This window comes from Sander lucioperca, chromosome 10 (genome assembly GCF_008315115.2).
Source record: "Sander lucioperca isolate FBNREF2018 chromosome 10, SLUC_FBN_1.2, whole genome shotgun sequence".
NCBI classification, from domain to species: Eukaryota; Metazoa; Chordata; class Actinopteri; order Perciformes; family Percidae; genus Sander; species Sander lucioperca.
Window position 1 is genome coordinate 13,118,284 of NC_050182.1, and position 13,894 is coordinate 13,132,177.

The window sequence follows — 13,894 nt, forward strand, 5'->3', positions numbered from 1 at the left end:
TCTTCAGCTGTGGCAGAAAGAACATATTAAGTGCAGGTGCAGCTACTGAAAAACAATGGGCTGTTGTGTTTGTATTTTGACTATGATTTTTTCATTGTAATTACTTAAATCATTTGGAATTGTGTAACATTGGATCTTTTTTTATCTTGGTACTTTAATGCTTTCCTAAAAAACGATTTGGTGTTTTTCTGTTACTCATATCTATTTTAACACCAGAAGAAGATATATTTAATTATCTGGTTCTCCTATTAGGTAAAGCACTGTAAAACGTGGTGACCATGTGAACCAGTTTCCATACTCTCGGGCCTAACATTAATATAGACACTCATAATACAATATTTGACCTGTGCTCACATTTGTGCCTAAAGACCATGCTTTACTGACCTGCTCTTTCCCTCCCTGTCTCCCTCTGATCCTCCCTTCAGGGTTGGCTCTGTGAGCTGCTGCGTTGGAAGGAGGATCCCTCTCCGGAGAACCGGACGCTCTGGGAGAACCTCTCCATGATCCGCCGCTTCCTGAGCCTCTGCCAGGTCGAACGCGACGCCATCTACGAGCAGGAGAGCAGCTCCGGGCAGCAGCAGCACCACAACGAGCGGCCCATGCACTTGATGCACATCTCCACTGAGCAGCCACAGGTGTGTGTGTGTGTGTGTGTGTGTGTGTGTGTGTGTGTGTGTGTGTGTGTGTGTGTGTGTGACTCTTAACATAACACTGTTGACAAGTTTGTAATAAAACATAAAAACATGACATGTAAAAATGCATGTGCAAATAAACATAAAATATGAATAAATGACATAAATGTTAAAATTAAATACAATTCTTTTTCACACACTTTACATGTAAGAAGCATAAATGCATGGATACACCCACACACCCACACCAGCACATACAAGGTTTTACTAGTGATAATGTACTGTAAACTCAGACCCCTACTCTGTTATTCAGACTCGATTAATTGATCATCAGAAAGTAAATTGTCAACTGTTTTGACAATCAATTAGGCTAATCACTGAAGTCTGTTTTTTTTTTTTCAAGAAAGAATGCCAAACATTCGCTTGTTCCAGCTTTTCAAATGTGAGGATTTGCTACTTTCCTTTGTCTTGCGTAATTGTAAACTGAATATGTTTTTGCGGTTTTTGGACTGTTGGTCAGAAAAAAAAACGAGCAATTTCAGGATATCAATTATGACCAGCAGTATTCCCCTTATTTTCTGATCTTTTATAGACCAAATGATAAATCGATCAGTCGAGAAAAAACGACTGTATTTGTACATGTTTTCCTACTTTTTTTTTGAAGTTCTATATCCAAAACAAATCAGTAAAAAACATAATTTCCCCCCAGTTTATTTCATCTTAACTAATCTTTCAGGAATTCATAATAAACAGCACTTTGGAGTTTGATAATTAGAAACACAGCAACAATTAAAAGTTCCTGCTTTTCAGCGAACACCGTTTTCGAATATATCATTAGCCTGAACTTATTGAAGAGAGTTTCTTTATAAAAGACATCTGGCAGATAAATGGAAAATAACACGCAGGCTCGGTTAACAGTCGAAATCTCTTAATGAAGTACAATAATACTTCTATTAAAAGTCTAAGCCACAGCTGAGCGGTTGATTAGTTATTTGGTTACTTGGAAACATGGCCAGTGTTTCACAAAGGCTGCCATTTACTGGATATAAATAAGGTAATGGGATTTCTCTTACAAATCAGTTTCAGCAGCAGATATGGAATGAGGGAATTTTGTGCATACTTTGCATGCGAACCAAAATGGTTGTAGATTGATAAAATAAGATTATTTCTGATTTAATAGTGCCGTTTTATGCGACCATAAGAGACTAGTGTTTAAATATTTTGTGCCGGTCCTTCACTAACACGATACATTAGCCAAATTCGCTCCCATTTGCTCAACAAGAACTATCATAGCTCAGTATATTGGTACAGTAAAATCACATCTTTGGGTGCATTTATGCAGCTGGCAAACAGAGTCCCCGCAAAGTGCTGTTTTGCAAACTTCATTATGAAACACCTATTCTACAGTGTCTGACTCAGAAATGAAAATAAAAGAGCACCCATTTTGCGGGGTCAATAGGGACCACGAGTTGCCCACTCACTCCCTCTCCAACCACACAATGAGACATTTTACGAGTGATGTGTCATGTGTTTACACTAACGGGATTCTGACGGCCGAGTGAAAGCCATCGATAGCATTCTCACACTGCGGCAAATCAGCCAGACCATCGCAACGTGAATTGTGCACAGGGAGCTTGTTTATCACTGCCTGGCAATGGAGCCTGATAAGCAGCAGAGGCTATAACAGAGAGGCCAGTTTCCCACTGTGTGTAGGGCTGAGCGTGTCTCTGGTGTGTGTGTGTGTGTGTGTGTGTGTGTGTGTGTGTGTGTGTGTGTGTGTGTGTGTGTGTGTGTGTGCGCGAGCGTTTTGCCTCAACCCCCACAATGAGAGACACAATCTCTCAATACCAAAAAAGAAAAAAAAGTCATATCTGCAGAACTGATTACATTCAATGAGATATTACATGGAAAATTCCTTCAACCAAATGCCTGTTCTATACACAGCAGGCCCATTTTTCCTCACAACTCAATTGATTTTAATGAAAGGCCTTATTAAGGCGCCGATAAGTGTTCACTGATAACATTCCCCGTCTCCTTTCTCTTCCCCTTTTTTTTCCCACTGCAGGCTCAGCCACCCCATTCACAACAGCAGCACCCGCCCTCCCTGTCCCTCCAGCACCCCTCCCAACCCCTTTTGTCCCAGCAGCCCTTGCAGCAACTGCAGCCCTGCACCGGCCCCCGGTTGCCGCCTCGCCAGCCCTCCACCGCTTCCCCAGCCGAGACGGAGGACGAGGGCAGCCGCGGAGGGAGCATCAAATCCCGAACCTGCGGAGGGAAGATCTCCCTCGAGGCTCTGGGCATCCTGCAGAGCTTCATCCAGGACGTAGGCCTGTACCCCGACGAGGAGGCCATCCACACCCTATCGGCCCAGCTGGACCTGCCCAAGCTCACCATCATCAAGTTCTTCCAGAGCCAACGCTTTTACATCAATCACCCAGCTAAGGCGCCCAAGGAGCCCAGTAACAACAACAACAGCAGCAGCACCGCGGCCACCACCAACACCAACACCAGCAGCAGCGGCGGCAGCAGCAGCAGCAGCCCAGCCTTCGAGGAGGAGCTAACGGACTTCAGGGAGAGCGCAGAGCTGCTGAAGGAGCTGGACGACAGCACGCAGACCAACAGCACCATCTTCTCCATCAAGATGGAAGAGCAGCTGGCCCGAGGCGCAGAGGCCCAGTCCGAGTCTGAGCACGAGGCCAAGGAGTAGGACTCCCCCCTGTCTGAACATGTACTCAGAGTTTTCCTGTGCACACACACAGACTGATTACTGTGCTAAATGTAACGCTCTGGCCGACACAGAACCACCACACTGCAAATAAAGAAAAAGTAGTGTTTTTAATCAGTACAGCGTCTGGACTATATGAGGAGTGTTTATATATATATATATATATATATATATATATATATATATATATATATATATATATATATATATATAAGTTGCAGACTGGCAGGCTATGTGAAGTGAGTGTTCACACACTGAAGAGCCCATTTCAGACTCAAGTACTACTTTTTGGATTTTGTAAAACTTGTATTATTCACTGTAAAGACTGACGCATCATTTAAATAATCTGCACAAAAAATTATTCTAAGTATGTTGCCGTGGATATTTGCTGACTGCACTCTATGTCTGTTGTTTTACACTGACTTACTTTATCTTTTTGAGCTACTGATTATATTTAAAAAGAAAAAAGTCCCCATGGAGTTTGCTAGGACTTTGATAGGTGTTTACGTTATGTGATGTTTAACTGGATAAAAAAAAAAAAAGGAAAAAAAAAAATAGCAAATGAAATTTAGGACCAAGTGGTTGATAAGGCCTTAATTATGAGGTAGTCTGGAGCCTGCTGGCAGATTAGTTATTCTTTTAAAAAGCGCATAATGTGATTATAGATCACTTCAAACTCTGGAACGCGATCACCCAGCCCAGGTGAATCTCCCAAGAACAGCTCAGTCTTTACATATTATTTGTTAGGGAGGAAATATAAATATATATATATAGACATTATATTGTAACTGTAAAAAAAAAAAAAAAAAAAACAGTCTTAAAGAAACTATGCCAACAAATGCCTTGTACTATACGGCACTGCCGATTTTAGATTATTTTGCAAAACCTTTGTCACTGTAACTCTCTGAATTGCCACACAGTTAGAAATGTGAATTACACCATGTTTATGTTGTCCAACATTATTTATTTGCTGTTCATGCAGTGTTTCTAATGTAATTACTTTTTTTTTTAAGTTTATGTTACGTAGACCTTTTTTTTCTTTAATTCCACCGATCTTTTTTCTATTTATAAATGTGATTTCGATGGGCAGTAAAAACAAAAAGTGTCTTAAACGTTTTAAATGGAGAAATGTGCTTTAAAGGTTGCCTATAAAAAGTGCTGTATGTCAAGCAACTCATGCTACAAGCTTCACAATTAATGTCGTATGCAATTTCTACTATCATGCAAATAAGCTTAGGTAAAATGACTAACCTATAGAACAACTTAGAGAGAAAAACATATGCAATCTGTGTGAAAATCGATGTCTGCGATGTGTCTTCCTTTGGTTAACAATCCAATTCAAAAAGCTATTCCTGTATAAATATTCTGTATAAAAGTGTTTCTTTTTTATGAGTTTATTTCAATGAGAACACCAGTTATTTTGTTACGACTGACTGTTTTATAAGTGTTTCTCGGTTCCTTCCTGCAGAAATGTTCTAACTAGAAGTGTTTATTGATTGTTAATTACACAATTAAACTGTTTGTATTGTACCACAGATTTCTTGGCATTAACTTGACCGGACTCTTTTGACACCAGAGTGGGATTTTCTCCTCTTGAAAACAAAAGACCAAACAATGTGAATTGTTTTTTTTTTTTAAATCTACTGTTATGAGATATCAACTCCAGTTACTGACTCGGGTCAGCCGCAGTCACTGAACACGTTATTTGTAATAACTGTAAATATCACATCTTATGAATCATTGATTGTTTATTATTGTAAATATATTTGAAGTTTGTGCAAGAGCTCACCATACAAAATTGAAATCAACGTTCTGTCGTGCCTCTTCCTCTCGAACCGACTGTACCTGGGCTCTTCTACTGCTGAGTGTATCTGAAGCACCTGTGAAATCTGAAATAAATAAATGTGAGGTGTGTGAACACCTGTAATAGCAAAAGCCCTCTGCAGGGAGTTCAGATAGGAAAACAGCACAGGTGTCCCGACCTCGCCGTGAACCCCAGGTGTCTGCACCTTTAGGAAATTACCTTCACCTGTTAACACCCTGCGATATGTGCCAGCCAGTCTGGGCCGGCGTTCCCTTGATGTTCTGCTCTTTTTTTCATGAATAAAAAAAGCCAGAGTGTAACATTGTGTGTGTTCAGAGGAAAAGAAAATGACACAAAACATTACACGTCATTTATCCAAAGTGACTTACAATTGCTATATATGTCAGAGGTCGCACGCCTCTGGAGCAACTAGGGGTTAAGCGTCTTGCTCAGGGACACATTGGTTGATGTATCGCAGTGGGAATCAAACCCAGATCATCCACACCAAAGGCATGTGTCATATCCACTGCGCCATCACCACCCATCATACATGTACAAAAAGTGTTCTCTGGGGAAGGGTGGCATTGTTTTGTTACAAGAAGGTGCATCTACAGTGTCAGGAGGAAAAAAAATATAAGACAAAAACACACATGACAAAGTAGAGAGGCACCAGTTAGCTTAATTTTTTCCTGATTTTGACACTACAAGTGAATTACTCACTGACAAACAGAGGTGAAGGCACCAACAAACAACAGGAACTCCAGCATAATGCTCCTCCTCATTATCACTGTTTTCATAAGGATCAGTCTTATTTGCCTCAGACTTAACAAGAGCTTTTCCCTCACAGATGGCTTATACTTTCCTATAACAGCGCTACTCGATTTTGGAGGTGTTTTTTTTGATGATCTCTTATAATATTAAAAATACTACTTTCTTAAAAAAAAAAAAAGGGGTTAGAGAATACAAAACGACTGTCCACATACAGCTGTGAAAGAGTTTTCAGCAGTCATGGCGCCATTTCAGTGGATGACGAGCTAAAAAGGATCACAACTGCTGTTTCCCTAACCAGAGAGCTCCAGTTTTGTGCTAAACGCTGGAGTTTCGCCACGGGTGGGTATCATGGGTGATTGCTCAGAGAAGACTGGCACCAGTTTCTAAACTCCGTCTCCATTAGTCTGTTCGCTGGCTCTCCACGGCATCAAACACACTTCAAAGACTTTCCCCAGATTTCAAAATAGAAATCATAATTACGACAAGAATGGTGACTGATGAATCACTGACTCTGTTACCCCGGGCTTCTCATGCTGTTGCTTATTTTAAAAAAATTAGCAGGCTACACAAGATAAGTTTCCCAGAAAGCATTCGGAGATGATGCCACATTATGCCGTGGTATGCCACTTTTGGAGAAAATAAGAGGCCAAGCTGATACAGTACACTATCTTTTTGTGATATTTGTAGAAATTCTCAACATCAATCATATGAAACAGTTTCCACATAAAAGTTCAAGTTGATGCACAGGCCTGCTGGGTAAAACTTCATTTTAACCCAGTAAGCTTCACACATATGTATGTTGAAAATATTTAGCTGCCAGAGAAGGCATTTAACTGTAAGCAACAATAGTCTGAGGATGTTCATTTAATATAATCCCTTAACAAGTTACATTTGAAGTGAAATAATAATTTATATCATTACAATTACAAAAAGATTATGGGTAGACATTTGGAAACGGAGAGCTTTGCTTCATATTCGTAAAAAAAAAATTGTGTTTGAGGCTGTATTCAGCAATACTGCGATACAAACATTTCATTATAAGTCAATTCCTGCATTCAAAATTTTACTTAAGTAATATATGTAAGTTTACTAGCAGAATGTACTTTAAGTAACTTAAAAGTAACTTTAAAAGCATAAGGCAGAAAGATTTGCATTACACTATTATATTTTATATTATTGCATTATTAATACTGATGTGTAAGTAGCATTTCAATGTTGTAGCTGGTCACGGTGGAGCTAATTCTAACTATTCTAACTATTTTATATACTTTAGGGTAGTTTAATCTATATACATTATATTTTATAAACTTATGTGTTTTGTTTGTAAAATCTTGATCTGGAAAGTAACTAAAGCTGTCAAATAATAATATGCAGTTAAGTAATAAAGTACAATATTTCCCTTTCAATTGCATTGGGGTAGAAGTATAATGTAGCATGAAATGGAAATAATCAAGTAAAGTACATGTACCTTAAAAGTACAGTATTGCAGTAAATGTACTTAACATTCCACCACTGGTAGAAATGCTTAACAGACACAGTACTGAAGTGACAATTTAAAACAAAACAGCACTGATAAAATACTTAAGTCAAATTTGTATTACTTATAAAAGGTGTGAGCTATTCCCATGATGTGTGTTTTTTTTTTTTTTTTTATTGCTCAGATGCACATCTGCAGGATGGACACATTTTAAAAACATATACATGCTCCACTGAACACAAACCCCCAGAGTACACTCATGAAGATGTCAATCAACAGTGCACATTAACACTTCACAGATGACCTGAGGGAATACTGGAGAAACAGGAGTTTAGGCTTCATGAATACACATTTCAAGTCAGCATCATATTTTGTGGGGTTCCCAGCCCGTGTTGTACATCACTCAACAACTCTGAAAAAGGTGGTCTGAAACTCGTAGCTCTGCCAGACTGCCAAGTGTCTCAGTGTTGGGCAAACCAGGAGTGGAACGGCTCACAACTTGGCTCAGTCGCTCACAGTTTTCAGTTATATAATCTGTCACATGTGATACTTCAGCCAGCGTTCTCAGCACTCATCAGCCTAATATACAACATTCGACAATTAGTTAAAGAATTTCATAGAATCATGAGGACGAGGAACTGTCTACATCTTTCTTTTTTAAGATACTGTATAGTAGTCAACAGGAAATCTGTAAATAGTAGACAATGCCACATTAACATTAGATGACATAAAACATGAAGAAACGGAAGAACTCGCGTGGGATCTCATAGCAGGTCAAACATTCAGTGCTTGTGGGGAACATTTGTCCCAATGTGGGATGAAGAGCCGAAACTTTTTAAAGGACAATTAATAACATATGTGTACCGAGTCAACCGTTCTCTGGGATATGTTTTCATGCTAAACGACGAACACCGTGCAACCAGTAACCAGTAACATAGCTCAAACACAGCGTTCGTGGTTGGACTGGTCATGATTGTTTTCCAAGATGGCGCCCGCATGTAAACATGAACGCTACTGTCTTTCTAAACTATCTTTTTAATAAACTGCCTGTACAGTTCTCAATGCTTCGGTTTACATGTAGGGACCCTCATTATGCTACCGTTGAAGTGTGGTGCTATTTTGAGCCTTGTTAGTGGTGTAGAAATAGAGATTTACCCTCTGCCCCGAAGGCTAGCGTCATAAGCTAATCACCGGTTTGCGCTAGCTTGTTATTGGCTAACGATTGTGTCATAACCACGCGACTTACTGTCGCATAGTAGAGGAATTACCGTATAGTCAGGAGAAGCTCGCAGGCAGTTTGGACTTACATTAGCTGTTTAAGTTTAATTACTAATGTTAACTAGCATTTTAGTTAGCAATAATTAATGTGATGCCTATATTATCTCCTAACATATACCTACGCTCTCGTCTCTGCAAGATTCAGAATGATTAAGATTTCTCTTGGCACAGGTACCAGAAGACTTACAACTTTCAGACAGGTTGCTCACGTCACATCTATGTCATCAAGCTCATTGCATTGCATTGAGAACATTGCATTAGGCTACTCTTTCTGCCGTGCTTTTGGGTTCTAGTCTGTTCTGTGAAGCAAGCATTACAAATCTGTTAACGAAAAAAAAACAGCCAAAGAAAAAGTGAAGCAGTGATGAGTCATGACGTTTAGTCTTAGCCAGGTGTGGATGAATGTCTGTGAAGCATTTCTTGTAGTTTCAGGGATCCCTCCTTTTTGTGTCCAATGTGTCAGAGATTACAAGACAAGATACAAACAAAAAAGAAAGTGCTGCTTGGTACAAATTCACATAAAAAGTTGCACGTTGATTATTTACACAGTTTTTGCAACGAGAAAGCGATTCGCTTTCAAGCTAGCATCAAGCAAGCTAGCTGGCTGTGGCTAGCAGTTAGTGAACAGTACAAAATACTGCACAAAATGCAATAAAATTAAGGATTAGGTCCTTATGGGGTATGGTTCAGTTATTGTACCTTGGCATAGTTAAAAAAAGGGTGCCTCTAATTTAATTAATCACTCATTTCATGCACCACCCTGCGAGCATGCTAAGTGACCAAACTTAAACACACCCACAATGTTACTTGGCTAGATGCTCATTGTGGATCCTCTGGGTGACTTCTGCATTCACTGAGAAACTTGTACTTTTAGTGCGGTGTGTGAGGACTATCAAATATTCCACAATGTGACTGCAGAGCCTCATTCAGCTCAACATGTCTGAACACTTTGAGAAGTGCAGTGGGACAAAGAGGCTTAGTGGACTGGTTACACTGGGACAGAGAGGCTGAATGGGTTAATTATACTGGGACAGAGAGCGTGAGTGGACTGATACACTGGGACAGAGAGGTTGAGTGGACTGATATACTGGGACAGAGAGGTTGAGTGGACTGATACACTGGGACAGAAAGGCAGAGTGGACTGGTTACACTGGGACAGAGAGGCTGAGTGGACTGGTTACACTGGGACAGAGAGGCTGAGTGGACTGATACACTGGGACAGAGAGGCTGAGTGGACTGGTTACACTGGGACAAAGAGGTCCGAATGGACTGGTTACATTGGGACAGAGAGGCAGAGTGGACTGGTTACACTGGGACAGAGAGGCCGAGTGGACTGGACAGAAAGGCAGAGTGGACTGGTCACACTGGGACAGAGAGGCCGAGTGGACTGGACAGAAAGGCAGAGTGGACTGGTTACACTGGGACAGAGCGGCTGAGTGGACTGGTTACACTGGGACAGAGAGGTCCGAGTGGACTGGTTACACTGGGACAGAGAGGCAGAGTGGACTGGTCACACTGGGACAGAGAGGCTGAGTGGACTGGTTACACTGGAACAGAGAGGTCCGAATGGACTGGTTACATTGGGACAGAGAGGCTGAGTGGACTGGTTACACTGGGACAGAGAGGCAGAGTGGACTGGTTACACTGGGACAGAGAGGCCGAGTGGACTGGTTACATTGGGACAGAGAGGCTGAGTGGACTGGTTACATTGGGACAGAGAGGCTGAGTGGACTGGTTACACTGGGACAGAGAGGCAGAGTGGACTGGTTACACTGGGACAGAGAGGCAGAGTGGACTGGTTACACTGGGACAGAGAGGCCGAGTGGACTGGACAGAAAGGCAGAGTGGACTGGTCACACTGGGACAGAGAGGCCGAGTGGACTGGTTACACTGGGACAGAGCGGCTGAGTTGAACTGGTTCTATTATGATTTAAGAATGAAGGAGCAGAGAAGTTGGACGGAGAGCAGATTGAGGAGTACTTTTTGATCGGACAGCTCTGTGTTGTCTGCTTGGTGATGTTTTATTCTTCTGTTGGTTCTATGAGAAGTGTCAGGTTATTCTGGCATTTTTAACCCATGTCAAATCATGCGTTTTATTAATTTGCACTGTCCCCTTTGATAAATAAACTGAATTTAATGTATGTAGCTTAATATTGCTTTTTGCACCCACTGTGGTGTCCATAGACAAAACTGACTGACAATGAAGAAAGTTTTCTCTCTTTTCTGGTTAATTCTAGTGAAGCTACACACTGAGGAAGTTGGTTGTGTAGGCTGTATAATGGAACCGATTGTTGGTCTGGAGATAAGGGATCATGTTGTTGATGTTCCACTAGTGTGTACGTTGTCATTTAATGCAATTTATTCTATAGCCTAAAGATGTTCCCCACAACTTTTTCCCATTAGACAATGTAACGCTGTAACCTTTATTCATACATTATAGTGTATAGTACATTTTAACTGACCCGTTTTTTAAAAACCTTTCATTTAGGTTTTACTTTTACGAACTTCCGCACACTGTCTGCTTAATGCTGAAATCTTTAATAGTACAATGTTTTAAGGTTGGACAGACTGAAATGTCGTACTATTAAAGATTTCATCATTAAGAGGAGTTCTTCTCTGTTTTTATGTAAGGTGTACTTTCCTCCAATGCACACATTCAGGTGTGCAGAGATCTTTTTCTAAAAACTTTTACTCAAGTAAAACTGTGGCCACACCCAACATCCTATATGCAGGACTTACAAATTGTTGTTATCTCTCTGTCAACACAAACACTGACATGCCAATGAGAATGCCCGAAAGAGATTGATTGGGCGACACCTTCGGTATGTTTCTGTTACATTTAGCTCCAGATTAATAGGGACGTTACACTCAGGTTGCTGCAGCACAACATCGGCAGGTCTGGCTCGTGCAGGGGAGTCCTAAGTGCCTACCCATGAGCCCTTGGGACTGCGCAGTAAATCAAACAGGAAATGCAGCAGAAAGCCTAATAAAGTTATTCTAATGATAGCAATCTCCGCGGTATCACCCCGGTGTAAATCGGAAACCTCTCTCTGTCTCTCTCTCTCTCTCTCTCTCTCTCTGAGCTGCTTGGTAAAAGCCAAACATTTTCTAAAAAACATCTCAACCTCCAAACGTGGAGAAGCGGAAACAGAAGGTTAGAGGTGTGGAAATTAATAACATTAATCACTGAGATACTTTCTACCCTCCTCTATTTGCCTTCTGGTTTTGAAGAGACAAGATTATACATGAACCAACTCAGGGGGGAATGAAACCGTCCTTCTGATCACATTAATTCTGTAATATCACGCTCACATGAATATGGATGCTGATTTCTGGAAAAAGTGGCACACGCCCTTGTCTTATCCTGATTATTAACATCTTCTAATTTTTCAGTGAGGTGAGTCCTGTAACTCCAGCACAGCTACAGGCCTCATCTCGCTGAGTGTGCAGTTATCACCTCAGAGCTGTAGTCGGGGCCTTTAGCTGCTTTTACATTCCAGGTCTTGTATTTATGTTTGCGGCACACCACCCCTGGCTGCCCTTTTATTCTGTCTCAGACCTAACGGCTTTAGTTTGAAGTTTGTAGGCAGACACAAAAACCCAGCCGTGGCTCCACAGTGCTCAGACCTTCCACCTCCTTTACAATTCAAGCATCTAAAGCATAATGTTGTGAAACGGACAGATGGATCTGCTGAGCTTCCGAAGAATTCCATTATCTTCAAAGTTTATGCAAAAGCCTCCGGTCCATTTACTCGGTGTGTTTAAAGACACAAAAATCAATATTAGTTTTTTCTTTTAAATGTAGCACTGAATAAGAATGTTGCCATGTATTTTACAAAGCAAGCTATTTCAGTTTTTGGATAGCAGAAAAAGAATCAATCCAAAATGAGCTTAAATATTAATAAATGTTAGTTTTGTTGCCTTTTTATCTCATCGTAAGGATTTCTATATAACTGACTGTGCAGCCTGCAGTGAGAGGGAGAGAACAAAAATCATAGTGAAAATCAACTCCTCTCTATTTATTGAGCCTGTTGTGCATTTTCTAGAAATTTAGCTGAAGTGGCCTCTTGTTATTTGAAGTACTAATTGAACCCGTTTCCCTTTTCCAAACCTGTCCTACCACTTTCATTTTAAAGCAATAACTCATCGATGAACAACGCCAGTCAGCAGGCGCCACTTGTCACAATGGTTCCACTTATGCATTGACCAAAACAGACTCAACAGCGAAAGTTGCATCACAGATTTTCAGGCCGCTGGCGCGTCAAAGTGCACATACCACTTATCAGTCTGAATTGTGTATAATATATTCAGTTTTAGCTGTTTTTTAAAAGCAGAGAGATGAAAGCATCTCAGCAGATAAACTGGTGGAATTGAGGTGTGCGTTTTTACAAAATACGACAGTTTTTCGACTTTTCCACAAACCTGTCCTAGGAGGTTTACATGCCAAGGCCTCTCCAATAAAATTCAAACAAGAAGAATCGTATTCTGTCTTTGATATTGCTAAATGTCTTTAAACCATGTAGAACCTTTGCAATATTTGAACCATATTGAACTTAATTCAGTGGATTTAAGTAAAGCGTGCTCACATATGTGTCGTTGTCAAACAGTTGTGATCGTTCAATCATGAGGGATGCTGATCCAGGAGAAGTTGACACGACCTGGTCGGCAATCTGCATGGGAGCTGAAGTGCGGATATTTCATTCAGGCACTTCTTTCCTCTGATCATAATTGCACAGCGACAGATGGGCAATGGTGGAGCACGCAAGTATACAGCGTGCATAGAAATGTCCTTGTAGCTCTGAACAGAAACAGCTTTAAAGCAGTCAGGTATGTTTTTCTTTTTTTTTTGGACACATTTCTTGCATACGTAACACTTCTTCTTCACAGCCGGGACAGAGTAGCATAGTAATGGTCATAAGTTCCAGGAAAGATGAGAAGTTTGAGCTATGAATAGTTGTAAATCTTTCTTGTTACAGGTGAATGATGGAAATTGTGGCCGTTTTTGAATCCGAGAGCTTCTCTACCAAGATAATGGAGCAGTTGTGAGGCCTCTTGCCACCTTTCCCTCCTCAACAAGTAAGCATCAAGAGAAAAAAAGGGAGAATGGAGAAGAAGCAGTTAAATTGCCTTAACAGCTGTGCAGGGTATGAATAACTCGTTAGCTGTGTGCATTTTAAGTCGTCAAATCCCGAACCCCCACCCCCACC

The 13,894-nt window shown here is 40.8% G+C and overlaps 1 protein-coding gene across 8 annotated transcripts in view; it reads left to right on the forward strand.

The window, feature by feature from the left end:
- Positions 1-5,256, forward strand: part of LOC116035975 (DNA-binding protein SATB1) — a 62,652-nt gene extending 57,396 nt beyond the window's left edge. For 7 of the 8 annotated variants that reach the window (XM_031279363.2, XM_036006210.1, XM_036006211.1 and 4 more), the window contains 2 exons: positions 426-635; positions 2,698-5,256. In XM_031279363.2, the coding sequence (XP_031135223.1) occupies positions 426-635; positions 2,698-3,339 (852 nt within the window). In that variant the 3' untranslated portion in view covers positions 3,340-5,256. The remainder of the gene's footprint in view (positions 1-425; positions 636-2,697) is intronic. The other variant, XM_036006208.1, reaches the window with a different exon arrangement.
- The last annotated feature ends 8,638 nt before the right edge of the window (positions 5,257-13,894 follow it).